The sequence below is a fragment of the Austrofundulus limnaeus genome, unplaced genomic scaffold, assembly GCF_001266775.1.
Source record: "Austrofundulus limnaeus strain Quisiro unplaced genomic scaffold, Austrofundulus_limnaeus-1.0 Scaffold79, whole genome shotgun sequence".
Taxonomy (NCBI): Eukaryota; Metazoa; Chordata; class Actinopteri; order Cyprinodontiformes; family Rivulidae; genus Austrofundulus; species Austrofundulus limnaeus.
Genome location: NW_013952481.1, coordinates 1,517,646 through 1,543,051, shown reverse-complemented (window position 1 = coordinate 1,543,051; position 25,406 = coordinate 1,517,646). Strand labels below are relative to the sequence as shown.

The 25,406-nt window shown below is 37.3% G+C and overlaps 1 protein-coding gene across 4 annotated transcripts in view; it reads left to right on the top strand.

Annotated features, from left to right (window-relative positions):
- Positions 1-1,256: 1,256 nt before the first annotated feature.
- The window catches only part of col11a2 (collagen, type XI, alpha 2), a 35,390-nt gene continuing 11,240 nt past the window's right edge, over positions 1,257-25,406 (top strand). The window contains exons 1-27 of one of the 4 annotated variants that reach the window (XM_014011299.1): positions 1,257-1,753; positions 11,927-12,088; positions 12,403-12,613; positions 12,780-12,942; positions 13,052-13,174; positions 16,811-17,746; positions 18,946-19,065; positions 20,330-20,545; positions 21,231-21,284; positions 21,472-21,513; positions 21,624-21,686; positions 21,779-21,853; positions 22,090-22,176; positions 22,274-22,330; positions 22,567-22,620; positions 22,730-22,783; positions 22,957-23,010; positions 23,164-23,217; positions 23,291-23,344; positions 23,432-23,476; positions 23,768-23,821; positions 24,025-24,069; positions 24,243-24,296; positions 24,697-24,741; positions 24,848-24,901; positions 25,010-25,054; positions 25,244-25,297. In XM_014011299.1, coding sequence (XP_013866753.1) covers positions 1,636-1,753; positions 11,927-12,088; positions 12,403-12,613; positions 12,780-12,942; positions 13,052-13,174; positions 16,811-17,746; positions 18,946-19,065; positions 20,330-20,545; positions 21,231-21,284; positions 21,472-21,513; positions 21,624-21,686; positions 21,779-21,853; positions 22,090-22,176; positions 22,274-22,330; positions 22,567-22,620; positions 22,730-22,783; positions 22,957-23,010; positions 23,164-23,217; positions 23,291-23,344; positions 23,432-23,476; positions 23,768-23,821; positions 24,025-24,069; positions 24,243-24,296; positions 24,697-24,741; positions 24,848-24,901; positions 25,010-25,054; positions 25,244-25,297 — 3,093 coding nt within the window. In that variant the 5' untranslated portion in view covers positions 1,257-1,635. The remainder of the gene's footprint in view (positions 1,754-11,926; positions 12,089-12,402; positions 12,614-12,779; positions 12,943-13,051; positions 13,175-16,810; positions 17,747-18,945; positions 19,066-20,329; positions 20,546-21,230; positions 21,285-21,471; positions 21,514-21,623; positions 21,687-21,778; positions 21,854-22,089; positions 22,177-22,273; positions 22,331-22,566; positions 22,621-22,729; positions 22,784-22,956; positions 23,011-23,163; positions 23,218-23,290; positions 23,345-23,431; positions 23,477-23,767; positions 23,822-24,024; positions 24,070-24,242; positions 24,297-24,696; positions 24,742-24,847; positions 24,902-25,009; positions 25,055-25,243; positions 25,298-25,406) is intronic. The other 3 variants (XM_014011300.1, XM_014011301.1, XM_014011302.1) reach the window with 3 other exon arrangements.

Below are 25,406 nucleotides of genomic sequence, written 5' to 3'. Positions count from 1 at the left end.
TTTTTAAGTGTTTACGACATGTATGGATATAAAAGCCACTTTGAAATATGAAAGGAGATTTCAACACATTTTAAAACCTGATTTTTTACAAATACAATCAATGATTTGTTGGGTTTTATTTTTGGTTTTCAAAGAATTTCCATTTGATTTACATACTATATAAATGAAACAGGACAAATTTAAACAATTTGCTTAATATGATTTAATACACAAGCTTTAAAGTAATATTAATAAATCTATGTGTAGAATTTTATTAGTATCTGAGTTTATTATCTAGTAAATGTAAGGAATGTTGGGTTTTACGTTTTATTTTATTGTAATAAGAAGGGAAAACCACCTAAATTGATTATTTTTAATGCATATGGTGCAAATACTGGCGTTTTTATATACCTTGCAAAAGTCTTTATTGTTTCACAGGGCAGCCAATTTCTTTAACTTTTGATAAAATCACAATATACAAATGCCTTCTTTACTTGTGTTTATTATGTGTTTGAAAGAAAATGTGTCCTTTTTAAATTTAAACAGAAAGTGGCTCTTTTTTGTTTTGTTTTTTCACTAACGGCTTGTTGGCTGTTTGCTGGAGCTACACTATTGTGTCAGATGCAACATAGATGTCAATTGATATTTTTTGTTCCTTTTGTTTGATATCCAGTACTTCAGTACTTCTCGTAAGTCATGTACCTTTTATTTAGTTTCTCTCTTTCAGTTTCTACACCTGAGCAGATGCTCTAACAGGTCTCAAGAAACAGTCCAATCAGATCGAAGGAACTTTCAGATTTAAAGAAAGGGGCGTGGTAAGTGGTGCGGACAGAACTCTGATTGGTTTGTACGGAACTCAATCAGTTMTTTTGCTCAACTCAGTCTCGTTTAAGTTTATCTGAACAGTTCTGCTCGATTTACCGAAGCAGCCAGAAACAGAGAAGCAGGTATAAATATAAAGAAACATGTTCTACAATTTAAATAAGTTTAATCAGAATCGAAAAGAGACGTTTATGTTTTCAGCTCTGCCTCCCTCTGACCAACATCTGACCACAAACACACACACATCTGAAAGAAAGACGTCAGTGTTGAGTGTGTCAACTGAAACGGTTGTAAATGCCTCTCATTAACATTTTCAGTTCGCACCCGTAAACTCTGATCATCTGCGTGCGCCGAACGCGCAATTACGCACACCCTCTCCTTTTCTCTACCTTTACCATTCACTCTCTCTCTCTCTCCACACACACGCGCGCTTTCATTCTCCTTGTGAAAAAGTGAAGAAGGGGAGAGGGAAGGAGAGAGAGAGTGATTCCAGGTCTCTCTCCGCTGCTCTCTCCACTTTGGGTACTCGTACCCAATCTGACTCAATGGGGTTTTAGCACTAAGGAGTTAAACGCTCAAATTAAATATATTTATTAACCCCATACCCCCTTTTTAGTGTGTAGGGTTTATATATTAACACATATTTCTGGTAACCCATCAAGGAAAGTCTCCTGGAGAGAGGTGAAGACGTCTCCAGAGGCGTGACTTTTTGTCTGCTGCCTCATAGAAGGTTCRGTCGGGCTCCCCTCCACGGCTGGCTTTCTGTGACAGGATAACACCACCCAGATCCTCCAGTTACTGCTCCACAAGGCCGGCAAAAACTACTGCAAAACTATGGATATTCGAGATTGTCCCTTCCGGAAGAAACGGAGACCTTGGCGCATGGATTTCTCTTCCTTTGTGCTGGTTTCCGTGGCGCTCGTCTTGTGCCAAACGACTTCGGCTCGTGCAGGTGAGATACTTTTATTATTACTAATAATATTAAGTAGTACTTTTTCAACAACAGTTACACACATCTGTCCGCTAAATCTTTAACTTTAGCGCTGAACTTCATCATTGTTATCAAGTCTAATCGGATTAACTGTGTGCGTAATGAATACGCGCATCATCCATTATCGGACACGGGCGCACCTGACTTGCTTCTTTACGTTTTCCTCAAAGAATGTGGTAAATAATACCCCGTAATGGTGGGCCCCACGGTATCCAAATATGTAAACCTCTTTGGTATTTTGCTGCATAGAGACCTGCTTATTTACGACTAGAAGTTTATGCTTTGTGCACTTTGGTCAAATTCCAACAACCTGCCTGGGTAACTTGAGTTTTGTGTGTATATTTTCTAGACTGAGTCTTTTGTCCTTTTGATTGCATTATCTGAGAAATCTTGTGAAATTTTGGTGTTTGAAAAGTATTAGGCTCAAATTATCACCTGAAAAATAAAAAAATGCAATTTAGCAAAGCTATTTAATACTTTGATTGTTAAAAAGGTCAGGTTAGGTTTTTYAATAAATGCTTTTTTGTTTCTGTCAACTGATTTTTTTTTAGTAAAGGCTGCTACTGWCAGGTGTCATCTCTATGAATTTAGATGCTTAGTTCAAAAGCCTTCAATATAAGCTTTTTAGTTTTTAGCATCTTAATTGTGTTTGAATATTTTATCTTGTTTGCTTTAATTTAGGATATCTCTTAATCTTATTTCATACCTTTGCCTTTCCTTCTCTGGAGAGAGAAATGGGGTACAAACACTTGCTTTTGTCATTTTAGTGAATAATAATAATCTTTTTAAACCTCGTGTTTATAATATTTGTAGTAAGTAATTTTTGTGTTACACGTGTGCATTATGAGTCATGGACACAGCGGTGAGGCTGCCTGCTGTTCACCAGTTCAGCCCGGGCACCAGTTTATCCATCATTGCCTCCAGAGGAGTAGGGTTCTCATTTAAATTTATCCTAATGAATCAATTATTATAAGTTTTGAGCATCAGTTTTCTTATTTTGGAAAGTGTTAGGGTTAATATGATTAGTTTAAGCAATAGCTGCAGAAGATTATAGACTTCCTGTGTAGTTGAAATTATTTTAGATTAATATTTTACACATTTTTATCCTCTCTCTGCACAGGCTGTAGAGTAGCTGGTCATAGAATAATCTGCATGTAGTGTAGTTCCCTGATACACCAGTAGTTGTCTCTGAACTTTTTTTACACAGAGAACCCATTTATTCACCTGAGTCCACATCAGTCACATTTTTCATCTCACACTACTTGATTTTTGTTCCACTGTAGAAGGTTTTTTAGACAATTTTGAAATATTTCAATTGAATTTCAATTATATTTCAATCAAATATTTACAATTTTATGCTTAAACTTAATTTTTAGCAGGTTTAGTTCACCACATTAGGTTTTAGGCCTTTGGCAACCTCATGAAAAATTGAAACATTAGTTAGAAGTTACAGAAATTTTGCTAAAACTTGCGTAATTAGGTTTGTTTGTATATGGTATGTTGTTTTTCTTCTAGGCTAAATATTCAGTTTTATATTGGGTGATTGCACCTTCCTGTGGKCTCCTGTGTGTATTTTGGAGGTGAAACCAAGAGAAACTTTCTCTTTTTATGAATAGATTGCTATACAGTGGAGCACCAGTGGCAGAAGTGAAAGCCAACAGTGTCTTCACGTCTATGTGTGCTTTGTACAGTTGTTTGTGTATATGTAAACTATAGATGTTTTCTCGCAGTTTAGGGTGTGGAAACGTATGTGAATGTGCCTCTGTGTGCAGTCTGCAGACTAGGTCTCTTAACTTAAGGATGCTTTAAGAGGTAGTGTGTTTAAACACCTATTTTATCTGTAACCGTGTGTCCAGTCTCTGTTCCTGCATTGATTCAGAGAAGTGGACAAATCCTTACATGGTGTGAGCGTGCACTGTGGTGCAGATTGTGACAGCACTCCACCCAGGCAGTGACAGCCCATTTTAGAGGAAAAAGTGGTCAGAATCTCACATGTTTACTCATTCTTCTCTGAGAGAATGAAGCAAAAAGAAAAAAGAGGAGGAAAAGATGAGGTGCCATTATCCAGAAAGCTGTGGGCCCAGAAGGGCATGAAAGCTAGGTTTTGTTCCAAGGAGGAGAAAATCACAGGGCAATATTTTCTTGACATGGATGTTCCTTAACCTCATTTCAAAGCAGAGGGGTTCTCAAAGGGCAGTCTGTCTCAGTCTGGCTAAACATAACACAACACAACCCTGGCATTGCTCTTAGTCTGCGTGGATGCTGGTGAATAGAACCACTATATGTGGAGGCAGAGCAGGGCTTTAGCAGCTCATTCCTGTACGTGTAAGGGAATGTGAGGTATTTTAGCCTTCTGTTGGTGACGTGACTTACACTGATATCTTTAACCTTGTACCCTTRTTTTTTTATTGATGAGTCATCATTTTTCTAGGGAACTTYGTGGCTTTMATAATCCTGCCTTCATTTTTCTAATCTACATTGACAGCCATGATTGAGGTTTAATCCTTCAGTTTGTCATAAGACTTACTGTAGCCCTGTTTWATTTAAATTATAGGTCAGGATTCTTGAAACAATGGTAGGATTTCCTTTTTCAGTAGACCAAAGATTTGCTGGTCATCTGGACCTTTAAACGTCCAAACAGGAAGTGTTTAACGATCACTATGTCTTCTTTTAAATTAAAAATGCAAGATGAAAAGACAACTAAGAAGTAAGACAACTGGAAATAAACTGTCTTGTTACAAACGTCCATAAAGTTCAACTCGAAGTTTAACAAAATTTTATTCAAAGGAGATGTGTTGGTTGTGGAACAGAACCTGGGAAAACAAAGTTCATTCAATTTGTTGCCAGTTATTGTCCGCCAGTTCATACACTGCACCAAAATGGAAAACTGAACGTGTAACTGCTTGCATGAATGTTGACTCATTTAAATTATTATGGGATTTTCTTTTCATCTTAGATTTCCTCTCTGTGTAACTTTTTCTGTTTTAAAGTTTAGGTCAAAGTAKTAAAAACACGTCTTTGCAGAGCCTCATTCACGGCTGCTGAAGGATCTTTTTCAGCTCAGTGGCTGTGACTTTGCTCGACATCTTTTACTTTTCACAATCCTTTTGTGGATCCATCCATTAAATTAAAACTGAAATGGTGGTTGTAAGAAGTAAACACACAGAAGTCAAAACTGAAATATGATTTAACACCTCCAGGCCTCAATTTTAAGCTGTGACWTTCCCTCAAAATGTAAACTTTGAAAAGCATCTTTTAGATAAAAACCACATTARCAACACAGACAGGAATCGTTTTTCRTTTTTCATTTTTTATGGGGGATGATTTAGTGGTTAGTTTGAGACGATAGTTATCCCTTCTAGACTGTCTGTTTAACTAGAAGATGTACAGAGATGGCAGGAGAGCATGCCAGCTTTATAATGACAGACTGTATAGGAGCCTATTCCTAGTCACTGTTGTTTTTTCTGCTTCTATAAGTTTTTGTAGGAGGGTGCAGAGACCAGCTGCATGTTTTAATAAGAAATCTTAATGTACATCTCTTTTCCAGATTTCAATACCAACTATTTGAAATKATTTCCTWGCTTTAAGGTGGCACAGATGCACAGTGGKYAGAGTTGTCGCCTCACAGCAGGAAGGTCCAGAGTCTCCTCCCAGCTGGGGCTTTGCTTCTACTTTCTCCTCATGCATGTGTAGGGTTTTCTCTGGGTAMTCTGGTTTTCTCCCACAGAACAAAAACATGYRCGTTGGYTTTGTTGGAAACATTAAACTGTCCCTSGATTTGGRTGAKAGTGTGAATGGTTGTGTTGTTTGTATCATTTGTCCCTGTAATGGACTAAAGACCTGTTCAGGGTGTCCCCTGCCTGTTGCACAATAACTGCTGGAGGTGGGTACCAGCTCCCAGTGATACTGAAAGAAGAGGGGAAAATAATATAAATGGATGGTTGCGTCTTCTACTGCATCTCCATCTGTGGCTGGTGTTATTCTTTAAAATCTTTAAAAGATTGTAGTGAAGTTTAAAATTAATTATTTGAAGTATTCTGATTCAGACATTTAGAGCTGGATCTAATATTCAAAAKAAGCAATTTGCCTCTCAGTTATTCTCTTACTTTTTAAAAAATACAGGTAAACTGCAGATTCCCAGCATGCACTGGGTCAAAAACCGTTTTGAATAAACATCCAGAAAAACAACACAAAGCTCAGTTCAACTGTAAAAAACTGCGTTTCTCACAACCTGAAATTCTGTGAAGATAAAATTTGTGGACTTTTTTTTTTCTTTTTTTTTCATGGTGTCTTGAGATAACTTTTACTGTTACAACTTGTATTATGATTTATCACTACATAAGTTAAATAAAGCTGAATTAGTTTGAAATTAGCAGTCTTCAAGAAATAATACAGGACCTGTAACAAACATGTCACAACTTCTCTTCCTMCTCTTTATCTCTGCACACTTGTCCCTGCAGCTAAGTTACACCTCCAGAATCCGAGACATATTTGTCATGTGGGGATTTCCAGACTAAAATGTCTGACTGTGGTTGTGGTTATCATAAAGTGCTGGCTCTTTGATCTTATAKTTGTCTGTAACAAACAGTAAGTCTGACCTGTGAGCTCTTTGATGCATTTTTAGGTGTTTGTTTTGTCAAATCAGGTGCACGTTTTCATTTCTAAGTCAGTTTCTTTAATAGGATTTTAACACTAAATTAGAAAACTTGGTTGTTATTTTTGGAGTTTGAGGATGTGTAMTAAAAGCTTTTTTCACCTGTTAGCTTTCTTGTTTTTATTTATTTATTTTTCACACATTTCAGCTCTTAGAAAAAAACACTTTTATTTCTGTAAGTTCAGTTTTTGTATTAAAAGGTCAGACTGAGCTGTCTGTGAAGAGCAGAACTAAGCTTTGTGTGTTCATCAGTCATCATCAGTCTAGTTTCTAATTTGTACTTTTTGCTAAACATCTGGTGCGAGTGACGGTACGGTGCAGGGAATCTCTGACTCTCTGCTGGTTRGGCTGCTCCGGCTCCACATGGGCACTGTGGTGTCAGCACCCACCCTCTGGTCCAAACTGAGCCTGTGGCCTACATTTCCAAAACCACACAAGACTCCATGATAGTACATGTTGGCATCATCAGTGGAGCACATATAGACTGGCACAGACCACATAATGGTACAGGAAGCTGTAGCCATGAACAACCATCAGTAAAACCCCCAGTAATAGTATTTGAGTGGGAGTGCAGAGGCAGGTAGTTAAAGCTGTTAAGCACCTGGGTAAAGTGGTTTGTAGAAAAATTATGCTTTTTCTTGTAGCTGTTTGAATAACTGACTTTAAATGAGGAGATACTGGTTTGTTRAAAAAATAAAAACCAAAAATAAGAATAAATCACAGCTTAATGAGTACAAGAAGAAATATTCTCACTGCAGTGAGACACTTTTAGTTTTAATAACTAACAAACATGTAAAAAATACACTTTAGCCATCTTTAGGTATTATTTAAGTTATTTTTACACAATTATTTTGCAGCATAATTTGGTTGTTACTTTGTTTTTTAATATTCAAAGTATAAAATCTTCCTTTTCCTTCCTTTTTTGTGACTAAATTTTCAGGATACATCCAGTTTAGAGTTACATTCATAAAACAACAACAAACCATWTATATTTCCTGATGTTTTTCTATTTCTGTAGCTTCTCAGTCATTGTCACAYGAGGGAACATCTGAATAAAACATTAAAGCCACACTGACAAACTAAACCCTTTAACTTGGCACATTAAAGTTATGTAAATTTTAATACCTCCCTTTGTAAAGCACAGACTCAGAATAGGTTCTCTGTCTGTGTACACAAGACATTAAAAATAAATCATAACTACAGAGGTCCATGTTGAAAATTACAACCTGCAGCTTGATTTCTKCTCCTTCTTCCTACAGTGTGGTTGGCTGGGTGGATGAAGGACCAGCTGGTGATCGAGGAACAACTGGAATTTAGTTTAAAGTTGTCCATAAAAAATGTTTATTATGAACTGTTTTTGCTTTTTGGACATCTGGCATCATTTCCCTTTCTTGTCTCTTTAAACAGTTTAGTTTTGAAAATGATTGTAGGAGGAAATGTGTCGGGACGAAGTGTCAAAATGAATTTGTGCCACTGTTTGCATGCGTGTGTTGACCTGTAGTCAATATAACACGTTCCTCTTGCTCTGTGTGTCTAACAATGTGGTTGTTGTGTAAAGGTGAGAGGTGATGGGTCAGCATGTCAGCTGGAGTGTGTGCCTGGTATTTGGCAAAGTTGTGCCAGGAAAGAAAAGACTAAATGTGCACACAAAGCATGCACAAACACTTATAGATCACACAAAAAGTTAGCATCTCAGATGCATTAGAGGATATGGAGTATTTTCGTTGTAAACTTACAAGTTGCACCACTGATGARTGTCATACAATGTCTACAATACAGACAAACTTCCTCTCATACGTCACATTCTTCCCATTATATCATTATTTTGTGGGTGTTTAGGGTCTCATGTTGACTTTATGAGGGCTAGCTAACTACGTCTTTGCTGTGCTAAGTGATGCTCCCTAAATTATTTACTCACAGGCTCAAATCTGTGCATCCAATTGCTTTAACAAAATGAACATCTGTCTATTCATTCATTTTTTTAAACCTGTTTACATCTTTACGAGTTGCGAGGAGCTGGAGACTTTCTGCAGTATAACTGTTAAAGGCGGGTTACACCCTGGACAGGTCACAAGTTTATCACAGTGCTACATAAAGACAGACGAGACAAACCACTCACACTCACAACTAATGACATTTTAGAGTTAYCAATTAGCTTTGGTCAGTRRGAGAAAACCAAAGCACCTGGATAAAACCCATGTGTGCACTGAGAAAGCATGCAAACGTTCTTTTCACAACACTTGTCATTTCGTATTCTTGTAAGAGCATCTAATTATGTGTATGTATGAGTGTATGAGTGTATGCCCAATCTCTTTTCGCTCTGCAATTTGAAGCAAAGATAATTTAATTGGTTTTATCGCCATCTGGTGGCAGCTTTGTGGAACTGCTGATTTAAAGCCTCACATGAGCATAATGTACTGCAGTTTTATCCCTCATTTTACAGTGTAACAAGAGTGTATATTTTTCTGTAAGGCTGTAATTAAYTTGTGGTATGCATGTTTGGTCAGTTGTGTTTCTGTGAATGAAAGGGTTATAGTTTAACAGTGACAGGATTGTTTCAGTCCAGGCTGCCTGCTTAAAGTCTCATCCACACTGTAGTACAATTAAGTTATATTAGCTTGTTAAAACTGTTTTAATGGCTTATTCATAGCTTGATTTCTGGAATATACATGTATGTAATAAACTGTTTGGAATGTATTAACATTTAATGTTAATTTACTTGATTTTTATGCTGTATATTGGGACAATATTTGGCTTGTAAATATGTTAAAGAGTTCTGACTACAAAGTAAAACCTGTGAAGAGGAAAAATAATAGGAAGTAGCATTATCGTTTTAAGTTAAATTTGGATTTACTTTGTTTTGGAAGAAAGACAACAGACTTCTGRTAAAAAGGTTGATTTGTACTGGACTTCTGCTGATCCAAATGTCATTTAGTTTAACTGTACAGAGTTTTACATTCAGTCCTGGTTGTGCTCTCACATGCCTGAAAGTCTGTTTCCTGTCGCAATAACAGCAGTGTAATTAGTCMACACTTGCATCAAAAAGTTGAAGCCATCTGTGAGTGTTTAGGGAGCATGAAGAAAAGAAAAAAGCTAAAAAAAAAATACAAATAAAAAAGTAAGTTTGTTCCTCTCTGCTGTCTGTTTTTCTACCTCGTCTACTTTAATTCGTGTCACTCCTCATCCTGAGAGGTGTTTAGGTGCACGTTTCCCTGCCTGTGCTGTCTGCGTCCTTGCGTTATTTTTTTAAGGGTGTGTTTTTGTCGTGATTGTGGTCCTCCAGGCAGGAAGGGCCTCGTCTGCAGATGTGAGCTGTGCAGAGAACAGGGAACAGAGCAGCACATTGTACTGGACATACTGGGGGAGCTCAGGCTGCAATCTGATCCAGTATCCTGCCATCACAGAACCATGCTGTCTACTGTCACTATACCCCCACTAAAACACACACACTGTCCAACTTTGCATGAACCTTTTTCTCTCATCATCTTCGTCACATTGCTCCACTTCCTGCTACATTTCAGACACATCCTTCACATGCAAATCTGCAAGAAATCAGACATCAAACTTTAATTTCTGATCATGAGTTTTACATTCATGTGGTTCATTTAAATTCCCACCAACAWGCTTGTATAACCTTTATTCCCACTATCCCTTTTCTCCTACATTTACACACCATTTCCTTTTTCCCTCCTTTCATTCAACCTGTTTCTCATCTATATTTTTCTTCCCATTACTGTCCTCCTTTTCCTTTTTCTCTCTGGTGTAGGATGACATTAATAGGCTGCGGTCTGGATGCCCAGAAACAATGTTATTGCAGCATTTAGCCTCTCAGAAYAAATATTACCATTTGTGGGCCTGTTTGAGTAACTGTTACCTCTGAAACACAGGGTGTCACCTAAACATAAGCACCTCTGATGGGAGCAGGGAGATTTGAGAACRAAAACAAGGAAGTTTCACATTAGATGCAAATGTAATCCTATAAAAATGTTTTGAAATTCAGTGAAAAAGCATTATCACTTATAAGATAAAGATTTTCTTTTGTATGTGAAGTGACAGGTGCTGATTTGAGATAATGTCTGATAAACATYTGTGCTTCTGGTCAGGAGCTGCTTGGGTCAAACATCCAGAGAGAGGCATAATTACATGATTTCTTAAGTATTTTTGCTTTTTTAGCACCTGAACATGTTTATTATTGTAGCTTCAGAATGAAAATAACTTGGGTTTGATCTTTGCATCACATGATGTGGATTTTACCAGATGGATGCATCGCTGACCCTGCAAGTTTATTATGGGAAGAACCACAGCAGGGCTGGCTGTAAATGAATTTAATTGGCTGTTAACAAYAAAATTAGCTCTCAGCTGCAGCTCAAACACAGACTGGGAGAGAATAAGTTCAGGAAAATGTGAACATGTGTTCTTGTTTTGGTTTTGGAGCTGAATCATTTTAAAACCTGACACATTTGAAGCAAAATACTTGAATTGCTAAGTGTTGTTAATATTAAGAAATAGTTTGAATGGTGCTAACTAAAGGGAGTAAAAATAAATTTGTCATTTTTAAGATGTAATGTCATCAACATTGAAATGCTTTAGCTCTTACATTAAAAAACTGACCAAAGTATGTTGAAAAACAGTTCAGAGTAAAAAGGACAAAAATATTTACAATTTTCTTGAAGCAATAGTTTAATTTCCCTCTTCTGTTCTTGGAAACACATGAATTTTAATTTAAGAGGTTGCATTCAGTTGAATTCTTCTTTCCAGAGTTTTAGAGGTGTTTTTTCTTTTTTACCTGAAGTGTGACAGTCAGCCACAGAACACTTGTAGCAACCTGAGAAAGCCAACAAGGTCAAACCACAGTTCAGACTGAAGGCAGAGAAACAGACTGGTTGACCTCAGTGTGTGAAAGTGACGACAGGACGTTAGTCTGGCTCTTCACTGCTTTCTCTCTGTATCTGCATTATGTTTAGCTGCATGCTGCAATTAGGCTGTGAAATGATTATGTGATGTCAAAGAAATATTCACTTGACTCRGCAGTTTCTCATCAACTCCCACTTGTTCCAGATGCTTAAAAAATGTGAGGAGAACAGAGAACACAGTCTCCGTTCTGATGTAAACCGAGCTTCGCTGTACCCACCCTTCATCTGCTGTATGTTGCTTGGACTGTTGCCCATCTGCTCCGACACAGTGCTTTCTTTCTTACAGTAAACCTAAATGTACACTGAGCACTTTCTCTACCATCCTATGTTACATTAGCACATTTAAGATCRTGTTTAAGATCAAATGTATTGAATGCAAATCAGTCAAACAGCAAGCAACGATTTGTTGGGGACAATTGCTGCATTTTTTCCTAAATAATTAATTTATAATCTGTTCAAAATGCAAAAACGCACTTTTTATATAAGAAAACTGTGTTTCAGCTGACTTAAAAGACTTGTTTGTTAAGCAGTATAAATATTTTTTTCCTTGTTTGTCTTCCTCGTCAGATCCAGTGGATGTGCTGCGAGCTCTGCAAGTTCCCTCTCTCCCTGAAGGTGTGAAGAAAGTCCCAGGCTTTTGCACGTCCCGTCGTTCCGGCAGCCCTGATCATGCTTACCGTATCACCAAGAAGGCCCAGATCTCTGCCCCCACCAAGCAGCTCTTCTCAGGTAAGTCTCAGGTTGGTGTACTGTCTGTATAGGGTTGTTAGTTTCAACAAATGCAGAAAAAGTGCAGAAAAATAAGTTTAGTTGCTTTTTTTAGCTGTGGAATAGCCTGGCCCTTGCCTTCCTATGCAGTTCCGTTAAAGTCTAGTTTCCCTTCACTGAAGGACAAGGGTCTGGTTTTTATCAGGCTAGCTGTGGACAAGAAAAGGCTGAATTACAAAAAATATATAAATGTTTGAACAGCTACRAATCATTTTATCAGTGGAACATATTTATTAGATTAAAGTCCTGTTTTTTGTCTTTCCCTCCTCCTGTAGGTCGTTTCCCAGAGAACTTCTCCATCATGACCCTGATCAAGCCCCAGGCTGGTCTCCAAGCCTTCCTCCTCTCCATCTACAGCGAGCAGGGCATCCAGCAACTGGGCCTTGAACTGGGTCGCTCGCCTGTTTTTCTGTACGAGGACCAGAACGGCAAGCCAGCTCCTGAGGACTACCCACTWTTCAAAGGCATCAACCTGGCTGATGGCAAGTCAGTAACCAAGAAGAGTCAGTTTATGACTGGTTGAGATGATGGTTTTAGTCATCTGTGTGGTTGTTTGTTGAAAAATATTCATGATTTGGGTGAYAAATTGTTTTTTAAGTAAGTAGTCATGTTACATATATGTTTGCCTGCGGTTCCTTCTACTCGTCTCTAGGTGGCATCGCATCGCTTTCTCCGTTTCCAAGAAAAATGTGACCCTGCTGCTGGACTGCAAGAAGAAGATGACCCGTCCTCTGCCCCGAGGCAATAACGCTGTGGTTGACACCAACGGCATTACAGTGTTTGGAGCTCGTCTGCTTGATGAGGAGGTTTTCCAGGTCAGAACTGTAATCTGATGGTATTTTCACTTGTTGCAAACCAGAAAAGCTCTGGACTACCAGTGTGTGAGGTTTCATTAAAGTTCTACTTGTATCTTTTAATCCACAGGGAGACATCCAGCAGCTGTTAATTGCCTCCAACCCTCAGGCTGCCTACGACTTCTGTGAACATTACAGCCCTGACTGTGACTCCCCTCTGCCCAAGACCCAGGCTCAGGACCCCAACACATACGTGAGTAACTCCACACACCAGGTTTCTTACAAGTTATTACAGGATGCAATAACTATCATTTATTATTTACACCTCATTTCACTTCCTGTCTAATTTAATACAAAAAAACAGCACAAAACCACATGAGCAGATATTTCTGTATGTCCTACAGAGTGAAAAACCTTTGATTTACACTTGAAATTAAGTCATTTAGGTTCATCTGTAGCTCCAATAAAGCTGGCCCAATCAGAATCTGTGGACTTTATTTATTAGTTTTATTTAATTTTCTCACATTTCTCTCATAAAAAAATACTTGGAGAAAAATAAAATATTAGATCAGGTATTTGAATGTGCTTTTTTAAAATCAAAAGACAAATATTGTGTCATGAAGGCAAGTCAAAGAGCAAGATATTTACTGTGTATTAAAATATAAAAAAATATCAGAGGGTACACCCAACTGTTGTCRCTGTAGATGTTTATATTAAAAAGTTTTATCTTGAACACTGATCACTTACTTTCCTTTTAACCTACCTGTTTTCTTTTCACTGTTTTTTTATTTTATATATCTATTAAATCCACCAATGGAAATAGTAGTTTTATAAAACAATTGAGTCAAATGCATCATTCCTTTAAAAGTCCTCGGGTTCAGATTGTGCCAGCTAACTAACGTCATCAAAGTCCTGCTCTCCCTTTCTGTCTTTCTCACGTCTTTGTCATCAGCAACARATTGTATCCATCCATTTTCTCCCTCACCTTCACAGTCTGTGTCTCCTTGTGGTCTTTAGAAAGACAGAGTAATTGTCTTATTCCTCCCAGAACTGCTCCTGTAAATGGACATGTTTTGTTATAATAAACACTTTCAGCTGTGGGTTAGTTGTTTTCTGCTCTGGAACACAGAAAGGTAGAGGGAAAGGATGATACAATAAAACATGAACATCTTTTCTGTTTTGTTTCAACGGATTTAAAGTAAGAGATCCTGTTGAGCACATAAAACATGGTAATTAAATTATAATTGATTTTCTGTTAAATCATGACATAAGATCTTGGCTTAAGGTTGGTGAACCTTTCTGCTTACTGAGACTGGTTGTGCACAATATGAAAGATTTAGCAAACTGTTTTRGGAGCGGCTTTATCTCAAAATTATAAACACATACATTTAATTTACAAGTTCTAAAGCTTTTATAAGCTGGCATGTTTGATTTGAATCGATAAAACCTGCTGGTCACTCTGGAGCTCCATGTTGATACTGTTGAGATGACTGCTTTATGAATGAATATAAATCAGTCTGGTTATATTCATTAGATTTCTCAGATGCTTTTATTTTGAATAATTTTCTCATTCATCATGGTATTTGAGTTTTTATCAACAAACCTGCTGAGTTGAGAAATAAAAGCTTTACATTAAGTCATTATCTCTTATTGCTGTCTACTGCAGTCTTCCAACATATTTTGTCCTTTTATTTTACCTTTTTTGTTCCTCTTTGGCCTCTGCAACCCCTCTTTTATTCTTCTTTTTCTTGCTTTCATGTATCCTGCTGCCCCATTTCAACCCATCTTGTTCCTTCCAACCAAACAATTCCTCCAYATTCTTTTCTTTTGGTACTTTGATGAGGAGCAGGATGACCATGAATATCTCTATTATTATGAGGAAACAACAGGCCTTCCCTCCTCTGCATCCCCTTCTCCCCAAGCTGRAGAACACAACCAGCAGGTTTTCAGGGAGCGAGAGAGAGGGAAGAGTTGGTTTTGTGGATGGAAAGGGGAATGAGGGAAAGAGAGGTGTGTTAAAATGTTTACATTAATACAATCTATGATATTTTATTTGAAAAGAATCCAAAATTAAATATTTCTAAAAAAAATTCAAATGAAAACTAAAATCTTTTTTCAACCCAAATTCCTCTCATCCCTCTATACCTCCATTTTTTTAAATTTATCAGTCTTATCAATCAATCTCATCTGTATCACACAGGATCACCTTTTCTCCTTGTGATTGTTTTGTCTTTATTTTTTACATGTTGTCATATAATTATGTAAATTCACACGTGGCCGAGTGGGGGCACTGAGGGAAGTGTGGGTCCAGCTTTGTTGTTTTACATTTATTTCCCTTTTTTCCAAGTTTCCCTTTGATATAGAATAGAATAGAATAGAATAGAATAGAATAGAATAGAATAGAATAGAATAGCCTTTATTGTCCCACAGAGGGGAAATTCAACTGTCACAGCAGCTTCCATACAGAGGTTCGCACACTAGTTACTTTACAAAATATATATAGTGCACACAAAACAAAAATTAATGTTATTTAAATTAACACAATATGTTTTAATGTTTGTCTTGTTCACTTCAACTTTACGTCTAAATAAAAAGTCTTTACATAAAAAGACTGAAATTGTTTCAGATTTGCTATTTGAATTAGTCAGTGTTGTTTCTGGATCKGTTGGCATTAGTATAAAAGGAAGCTTAGGAAACATAAGAAAATGCCAGAGTAATCTTCTTTTAATATCCTAACAATATTATAGAGGAGCTTTGTGACACACCGGGCATTCAGTTTATAATCACAAGAGAAAATGGTTTAATATTTAATTCTTTTTTGTCTTTTTGGTGTTTTCTTGAATTTACTGACCTCACTTGCACGTTCTTTGATGGTAAACCCCACCTGATTGGGTTCTCAGTTTTTAACAAAATTATTTGTGAGATTTGCAACAGTGTTTTAGCATTTTATTTTATTATTATTTGCATGATCAGCAAATTGTTTAAGGGTCATTGCATGAACTTACTGATCTTTTGCATCATCTACTTAAAATAAATGACATGTCAATGTACAGTTTCAACATAAAGTTTCAATGCATGGTTCTATAGAGGTTTGTGTGGCATACATATATGCTACAGTTTGTTTCAATAAGATCCATTGTCCAGCTTTGTTTCACATTTCATACTTTAAATTTTTAACTGTTTTTCTTTGCATGTATTTTAATTGCAGAGGCATGATTTCTAAGACTTAGCAAAGTATGRTTTTTTTCACATTTAGTGATTGTTGTATGACTAACACAGTTATGAACACCAGCCTAACATCTAAGTTCCTTCCTTTGCATGGCTTAACTGCAAAAACTTTCTCTGTTTTACAGTTGGAMTGTTTAGTGCATTATAACACAGGTCAGTGCGTAGTGATGTGTGTGTTGTTTGTGTGATTGTGTTTGCAGTCTGTGTATTAAACAGCCAGCTGTGCTCGACCCCTCAGTGCCTCTACTAAACCATGGCCTCCAGTTCCTGTTAGAGCAAAGATGCTGCTTTGTCATGTAATATTGGGAATGGCATTACTGGAGAAAACAGCACAATCCCTACAAATATCAAATGTAAAATGTCTTTTATGAATTTAATGTTGTTTATTAGTATTTATTTTTTCCATGTAATCCTCTGCTGTATCCAGTAATGCCTGCACAGTCTCAGTAAATCGTCCAAGCCTTAGCCATCTTTATGTCACTATGTCTCAAAACATCCACTCTTGTCTTTTTCTCTTTCTGTCAATCCCTTGTTTGTGCTTTTTATCTCCTTCCCAACCCCTCTGTGTATCTTTGTYGTCTTCCACCCTCTCCGTGTGTCTTTGCCAACATGCACTTCTACACGCTAAACAACTCAACCACATAACATTTGCGGACATTAGAAGAAGGTACTTAATGGAAAAGCAGCTCCTACTAAATCCACTCTTATCAAAGCTAAACCCACTCCTGCTAAATCAGCCAAGACTGGACCATACAAACTGGTTGTCAAGCCACCCATGCCCACCAAGRCTCTCAAGTCTGCAGCCAAGCCATCCAAAGCAAAACCCACTGCAGCAGAAATCCTTTTGTCTAAGATCAAACCAACAGCAGCGGCAAAATCCAAACCCACAACTGCTCCAGCTAAGAATGGCAAGAAACCGAATGGTGCAGCTAACAACAATGGCAAGACTGTACCTGAAAAGAAAGTTAATGGAAATGGAAAATCCTCAGCAGAGAAGAAAGCCAATGGAAATGGCAAAGCCACTGTTGAGTCCAAGGTGAATGGAAATGGCAGTGGTAAAACTACAACAGAGAAAAAAGCCAATGGAAATGGCAAAACTACCACTGAAGTTAATATCAAAACTGAGAATAAAGTCAATGGTGCAGCTAAAGCAAATGGCAATAAAGAGGCTGGAAATAAAGTMAAAACTAAAACCACTACAAAGAATGCGGATAGTGCGACTAAGTCTCCTGTAGGAGTTAATAAAGCACCTAAATCCACCAAGTCATCAAAACCAGAACCTACAAAAATTACAAAAGCTGCTGCCACCAAAGCTCCGGTAGCAAAAGCCCATGGGAAAGCCGAGTTCAAAGAGATGACTACAACTAAAACTGTGGTCAAGAAAATTCCTCTGGCCAAACCAACAACCAAAAAGGTTCCCCCTCCAACAAAAGTAGCTCCGACACATGTCCCCGTCCAGCCCACTCCGCCCAGGTCCACAAAACCCAAAGTACCAGACACAAATGTTAAATCCAAACACAAACCTTTCCCACCATTTGGCAAGACTCAACTCAGTGGAACTGCAGTCCCAGCTAAGAGGACCAACGGTTTTCAACAGGTACAACATGAGGGTTCATGTTTGGGTCAAAATGTCCAGAGATGTATGGMCCACCATTCCAATCTCTTTACCAGCGTTGTCCATCATCCAGATCTGCAACAAAACCTTTGTGAAACTTGAATCTGTCTTTTTATTAATAGTTTAATCTTATTTTAAGCAGCTGGTGTTGCACATTTTGATGCAAATCCTCAATGATGGTCAAGCTGGTCATCAGAATGGAAGTTGATTCATATCAACAGACTGCCATCTCAKCTTTTCTTACATATCATATTCTGAAGAGTTTCCAACCCTCTTCATATGATATGTTCAGTCTGTGCATCAAGCATGGCTAAATAAACAGTTCTGCTAATATTCACTGAACTTTATACTGAAACTGGATGTTAGAGCTTGAGCTCAGTTTCTTTGTTATTATGGAAGTGGTTATTGTATGAGTCGACTAAATGAGCATGGATTGCTATGATTCAGAAGCTTAACCAACAAACTACATAWATGACACTTTACACGTGCAGCAAAACAAAACTTGCCTGTCTCTGGTCACGGTTTGACATTGTTTAAGTATCTTTCTTTACTTTCTAACGTCTATGTTCTTGTGTTTTGTCAAATCTTTGTCGAACATGAAGAAAACAGCTTCACAGATTATGGCCTGGTTTCATAACCTTTGTTAAGGAAGAAAAGTTGATTCTTCTAAAACAATGCATTGAATGAATTGATTCATATTCTGTGAGGCTGTTGATTAGTGTTGCCTTTGGGTGATGGACACCCCAAACCATCAAACTATAATATTTCTATCTTATGGGATGAATAGATGCACTTAGAATAAGAGCATACTTCACCCTCTTTTGAGTCTTGGCTTGTGAGCTTTAAAAAGTGAAAATAGTTCAATATTATGAAAAGAAATTTCAACAAAAAGTTTCAATGATTTCTTGTATCTTGCATCTGGCAAAATAAAAGTCAWTGATATTTTACAACTATTTGAAATTTCTTTTCTAAAATGGTTCTTTACAGGTTTAAAATTGCGAGTTGCCAGAGAAATAAAAGTCTGTCTCTCTGGCAACCGCAATTTTGTTTTTCATTCCATTTTCTTCTTTTTACCCATCTTCATCATCACCTACAAGCAGACCGTGAACTAACCCTGCTCTCCCAATCAAATCTGCTTCCTTTCTCCCTGCTCGTCACTTCCTGTCAACCTGACCAATCAGGATGTAGACACTGAAAATTCTGAGGCTGGCCACACCCCTACAGAGACCGATTATTACTATGAGGAGATGGTCCCACAGCCAGATGGTGAGGTGATTGGACAAGAAGAGGTACCTGTGCAGGTAAAAGAAAATAACACACATTGAGTTAAAAAAAGAGCAAATGGAGGGGTAGAATTATTTTTTATTTAATGTATGATAAATCTGGGAGATTGGATAAAATGATTAGTACAGTAAAATACAACAAATTAGATGTAAACTCAAGAGATTTCCATCTTCAAATAAAAATAGTATAAAACCTGTATGATGGTGAGCCCAGTCTTTGTAGTTTAACAAAATAGTAAGAGCTCTGTGTTCTTTATACTCTTCTAACCTCACATTTCAGTGTCGTTGGCATCGATGCCTGTAGCAGGAGAGAAGGTTTTACCAGAATGTACCATATTTATCTGCTTGTATCAAACATTTTTATGTGRCTTTCTCTCTCTATCAACAAGATTTCTGTTTTGTTCTCATCTCAAGATCCTCTTTTGATAGTGTCGTCATCTTGGAATAAGAACAAAAGTCTTGTGAAAAACAGATCCACATRGGAATATTTGATATGTTGTTTAATCTGTGGAAACAAAAGGAGATGAATATAATGCATTCTAGCTTGGAATAAAGTGTCTAGAGTTATTTGTAAGGGTTACTTAATAACATTTAATTACCAGAATTTAAAAAAGAGTATCTGAAGAGTTTAATGTTAAAATGTTTTGGTTCTTTGGAGACATTTTTAATAATAAAAAAAACTACTTTGCTAAAAGCATTGCAGACTTTTAYAGAAAATAGGCAACATACATTTCCCCTGGATTCATATTTGTTCTTATGCCATGGGTGGTAAGTACACAAGTAAGATACTAAAGTATTTGCTTTGCCTAGTACAGCACATAGCACAAGCTTGCTTTTCACCAAGTTTTTTTTATCAGTTTTGTGAGCTGAGAAATCTTAAAAATGAAGGTTTCTTGACTATAGTCTCACACAGAGCTGATAATGAGAAGATTTGATGAAAACCTGCAGTTATAAGATAAATGATAGAAGATTTAAAGTATCAGCATAAGTCACCTGAAAAAAAAAACAGATTGGATCAACAGTATTTAGAGATTTACAGAGTCCGAGGTCTGCCACATGTCTTTTTTTATTCCAATGTCTCTGTATGTTTTCAAAAGGTAAGACTTATTTTTTACATATGCTCCCCCTTGCACTCTTCCCTGTTTTTACTTTTTTAAAAAACATTTTTCCAAACTTTCATCTTCCCACTGTTCCTCCTCTTGCACTCTCGTTTTCCCTTCTTTGATTCTTCCTTTTGGGCTTCTGTACCTGTCCTGTCGGGGCTTTAATGAACCCACCGTAGCCCCAAGTGGAACCAGCCTTGGCAGGGGAGGAGGTAGATGCCACCAAAGCAGGCGGTGTGCACGAAGAAGTCTTCACTGAGGAGTATGTGACTGGAGACATGGGCCTTAAGGAGTACGACTATGCCTACAAGGACTACAGTGACCCCTTACCAGAGACCGGGGAGATCGATGCCTACATGGGGCCCGCCTTGTCCGCTGTGACGGACGAGGGAGGCGTAAGTACTTTGGCTTCAGAGGCAAAAATAAAAATCWGTTTCAACCAACTGAGAATCATAGACTTCACCAAAATGTATTCAGAGTACGTTTTTCTAAAAGCTGGCATAGACATCAGTTTTAGTTTAAGASCTCTAAATTTAAAATTGGCATTATGCTAATTTTCAGTTCTGTGTTTAGCAAGCTCAATCAGTCAAAGTAGTTAAGTTAATTATTAAGTATTAAGCATTTAAATTCAAGACCTAGAAGTCATGTTGGTTGAAACTGATTTTATTTTTAATGCATAGTAAGCAAAGTGGGACCTTGAGAAGATTGCTTTAGTTTTTAACAGCTGTTATCCTCATTAATGTAGGCAGTAACTCCAACATACACTGAAAAAAAGKGTTGTTTTATTCAGTGTATGGCTTTATTTAGTGCTAATCTCAGAAGGCTTTTATTTGTGCAATAAGTGTRTAAAAGTAACGGACCAGCTCTGTGGAGAGTCACATAATCAGAAGGAAAGTTTTTGCAGCTATCACAAAGAAAACAGGTTGTAATTTTGATCACTGGTTTCAACATTTTACTATGTTGTTAGTATTTTCTGTGCATGTTGTTTACTTTCAGTGGTTGTACTGATTTTAGTTTGAATGTTAAAGTATTTTTATAATGACTCCATCTTGTTCCTGGACACTTGTGTTGTTTCYTCAGGCCACTGTTAGCGGTCAGAAAGGAGAAAAAGGAGAACCTGCTGTTTTAGAGCCTGTGAGTTACTAACTGTTTAAAATACTTTATATAATCTGGTGGGTTTTGTTTGAATAACTTTGCAGAATAAAAAGTAAAGAAAAAACKTGCAAGAATTTAAAATATGTTCTGGATTTTAGAAGGTGCTAATAAAAAGGTTTAATGTTATTCTGAAACCCCTTTTTAAACACTTTATTTCATGTTTCAGGGAATGCTGATCGAAGGTCCTCCAGGGCCTGAAGGACCTTCTGTAAGTACATGAGGTTATTTATTTATTAGAATTTAAATAATTCTTAAGATTATGACATTATTTTTTATTTCTTGCTCAGTTTAGGTATGATAATGCTATTTTTTTTTCAGGGGCCTTCCGGACCTCCTGGCTCTTCAGGACCTCCAGGTTCTGTTGGTGACCCTGGAGAGAGGGTAATTTCCCCCTTCTTTTATAAAGTACAGATTATGTGCATCAACAGTTTTGGAAATGAGGAATTTTTTTACTTTTTGTTTTCCTCCTGCAGGGTCCTCCTGGTAGAGCTGGTCTTCCTGGGGCTGATGGAGTTCCTGGACCTCCTGGAACCTCAGTCATGCTGCCCGTAAGTTATCCCTAACTTTTGACATTTTATTGTTAAAAAAATGTTATTTATAACATTTTATTGCATCTGTTGAAGTTGTTTCACTTGTCTTTTAAATAAAAGGTTTGTTTCTGTATTTTTGTTGTTTAAGCCTGTTTTTAATAGTATATTATTTATTGATTGATTTATTCCCTGTCATTGATTAGACTTGCAGCTTTGCCTCATTGTTTTAATRTATTTTATTCTTCTTTTTGCAGTTCCGTTTTGGTCAGAGTGGAGGCGATAAGGGTCCTGTTGTTTCTGCWCAGGAAGCTCAGGCAGCAGCCATCTTGTCTCAGGCTAGGGTCAGTTATTACTTTTTTTTTTTCACGTTTCCACTCTGTGTGCTGTTAGYTCTTCTGAAGAATAATTGTTGGTTTAAAGTGTTTTTGCTTTTTCTAGATGGCTCTGAAAGGACCTCCTGGACCAATGGGATTTACTGGACGCCCTGGACCCATGGTAGGTTATCTGACCTCTGTGGTTAACATACAGAGGGATTCTGGGTAAAACTAGCTCGCTCGCTAAAGGTAGCAGCCAAAAGAAAAATACAGTAACAACATTAGTGATGATGATGATGATGATGGTGATGATGATGATGATGATGATGGTGATGATGATGATGGTGGTGATGGTGATGATGGTGATGATGATGATGATGATGATGGTGATGATGATGATGATGATGATGATTTCAGGGAGGTCCAGGAAGTTCTGGTTTAAAGGGAGAAAGTGGAGACCCTGGTCCTCAGGTAAATCAGTCACTTCCCTGAACATCTCATTTGTTCTTTAATTTATTACAGCCACTAAATCAGACATGTTTTTTTTTATTTGTTTGTTTTGTTTTTGTTTTGTTGTCAGGGCCCCAGAGGACAACAGGGTGTGATGGGTCCTCCAGGAAAATCAGGAAGAAGAGTGAGTAAAAATAGTCTTGTTAAGCTTTTATTTGTTGTGTTTTTTGCTTTTTGTCATACGTCACCTAACAGAACTATAGATGAGAACATTGAAAGTGGCAGACTGTCTCACAGTTTCCTTTTATTTATTTATTTATTTTTATTTTATTTTATTTTATTTTTTACTCATATCAGGGTCGTGCTGGTGCTGACGGTGCCAGAGGAATGCCAGGAGAGACTGGAGCCAAGGTAAAGTGTTTTTTCTCAACTTGTGTCATGTTCTTGATATATCTTAACATCACATCAAGAGTCTTAAAATTACCATAAGTGTGTCAATTTAACTTTTGTTTAAGCACTGTCTTCATTTCAGCAGCGTCTCACAGGTTTGTGTGTTTGTCTCAGGGTGATCGAGGCTTTGATGGTCTTCCTGGTCTACCTGGAGACAAAGGACACAGAGTAGGTCCAACAATATAAGTTTATCTTTATTTATGTAACGTCACCATCAACCTTCACTCTTTCATCTCGTCAGGGTGACACTGGACCACTGGGCCCACCAGGATCTCAAGGAGAAGACGGAGAAAGGGTACAAACAGAACGAGACAACAAATCTTAAATTGTTTCAGAAATCCTTCATTCATTCATGGATGATCTGCTGTTTCTGTGTTTACAGGGAGACGATGGAGACGTTGGACCCAGRGGTCTTCCAGGTGAACCCGTGAGTGTTTCCATAACCAGATTTCACATTTACATTTARTATGAAGATACATCTCTGTGTTTTATCATCGCATACTGTACCTGTTGTTTCGTGTCATTTATATTTGGAGTAGGGAGTATTTCTTTATTCCTGTTYGATCACAGACAGTTTTTTGATTTAGGATTTTGTTATTGCTGCTGTTTGTTTTGAACATCTCATACTTTTCTTGTTTATTCATTGTGTTTTTTTCTGTTAATAGTTAGTTTCTTATTTTGGACGCCTGTCTGTGTTGTCCTTATGTTTGGTCTTTAGGGACCACGAGGTTTGCTTGGGCCTAAAGGTCCTCCTGGGATTTCTGGACCTCCTGTGAGTAAAAGCAGTCCCAAACGATACTGTGCAATTTTATTTTAGCAGGATTAGGTTTTCCTTTTCTGACCACTGACCAGCCACAGCAACACTTGAAACCAAACATCGTAGACTGCTAATATAATAACTGAACATTAGTGGGATATTTGTTCATATGTGCAGTTGTCTGTTTGGTGAGTCTTATGTGCACCTTCTCTTCTTAGGGTGTACGAGGAAATGATGGACCTCATGGTCCCAAAGGAAACTTGGTCAGTAATATTTTCCATTCTATAATGACATCTGTATATGTACTGTATCTAGTTTTATCTCATTATGTTATTTTGAACTAACAGAATCTAAACTATATAGTTAGAATTTCTGGATGTTTGTKTCTTCCTCATATCTTTCAGTCATCTGTTTACCTTTTTTTTTTGTCTGTCAGGGTCCCCAAGGTGAGCCAGGACCTCCTGGTCAGCAGGGAACCCCAGGAACTCAGGTGACCCAACCTAATGTGAAACTATATTTGTATTTTTCAGGTAGAAATATAAATATATGTCGAAGGTATGAATCTTTTCCAGCCACACAATCAACCCAGAATTTCAGAACCAGCAGTGTCTCTGGTTAGACTGACTGCTGCAGGCTCTGTGGTGCAACTTTATTTTCCAACAAGGCTGTAAAATCCTCAATARAAAATTTTATATTAGAATTACAATCAATGAAATTCTGTCACTGTATTATCTTTACACCAAAATTCAAGTTGAAATTTAAAAATGTAAATATCACTGTTGTAAACGCATATGTAAACAATGCTTTAAAAAGGCATTTACTGTATATTGAGAAAGTCGTTCATAATTTGAGTAAATGGGATCATTTTGTTTACATGTTTGCTTTTGCAGGGAATGCCAGGACCTCAGGGGGCTGCAGGACCCCCAGGAGAGAAAGTAAGTAAATGCCCACAAACAGCCAAACAGAAGGGCATCACATTTTAAATGCTTAGGAGTGATTTCATGATAAATTCAGCTCATGACACCTTGTCCTCTTCTCTAGGGTCCTACTGGAAAACCAGGTTTGCCAGGGATGCCTGGAGCTGATGGTCCTCCTGTAAGTTTGTCTTTATTATAATATGATGTGTTTATAAAGGAATAAAATAGATTCTATGAGTCCTGCATGTCTTTCCTGAGACTTGAGTTTATGGTTTTCTATTGTTAGGGTCACCCAGGAAARGAGGGACCTTCTGGCACAAAAGGAAACCAGGTGAGTGTAACCCAGTCACAGTAATATCAATAAAATGTTTCTGTTCATCTACACAAAATCAGTTCACAAGTTATTAATCAATAAGAAGGAAATACATTATATCTAAAAGAGTTTTATATATTTAGCTAATAAGCATAACTTTATGGTCTTGGATTTTAATTTAATATTTTTATCTCTGATCTTCTCCAGGGTCCTAATGGTCCTCAGGGAGCTATTGGTTATCCTGGCCCTCGTGGCATCAAGGTCAGTACACTGAATTTATTGTCTTAAATTATCAATATATTTTTGGGAAGATTTTTTTTAATGTATGTCCATACAGACTGAACAAACAATATATTATACGGTGATATAT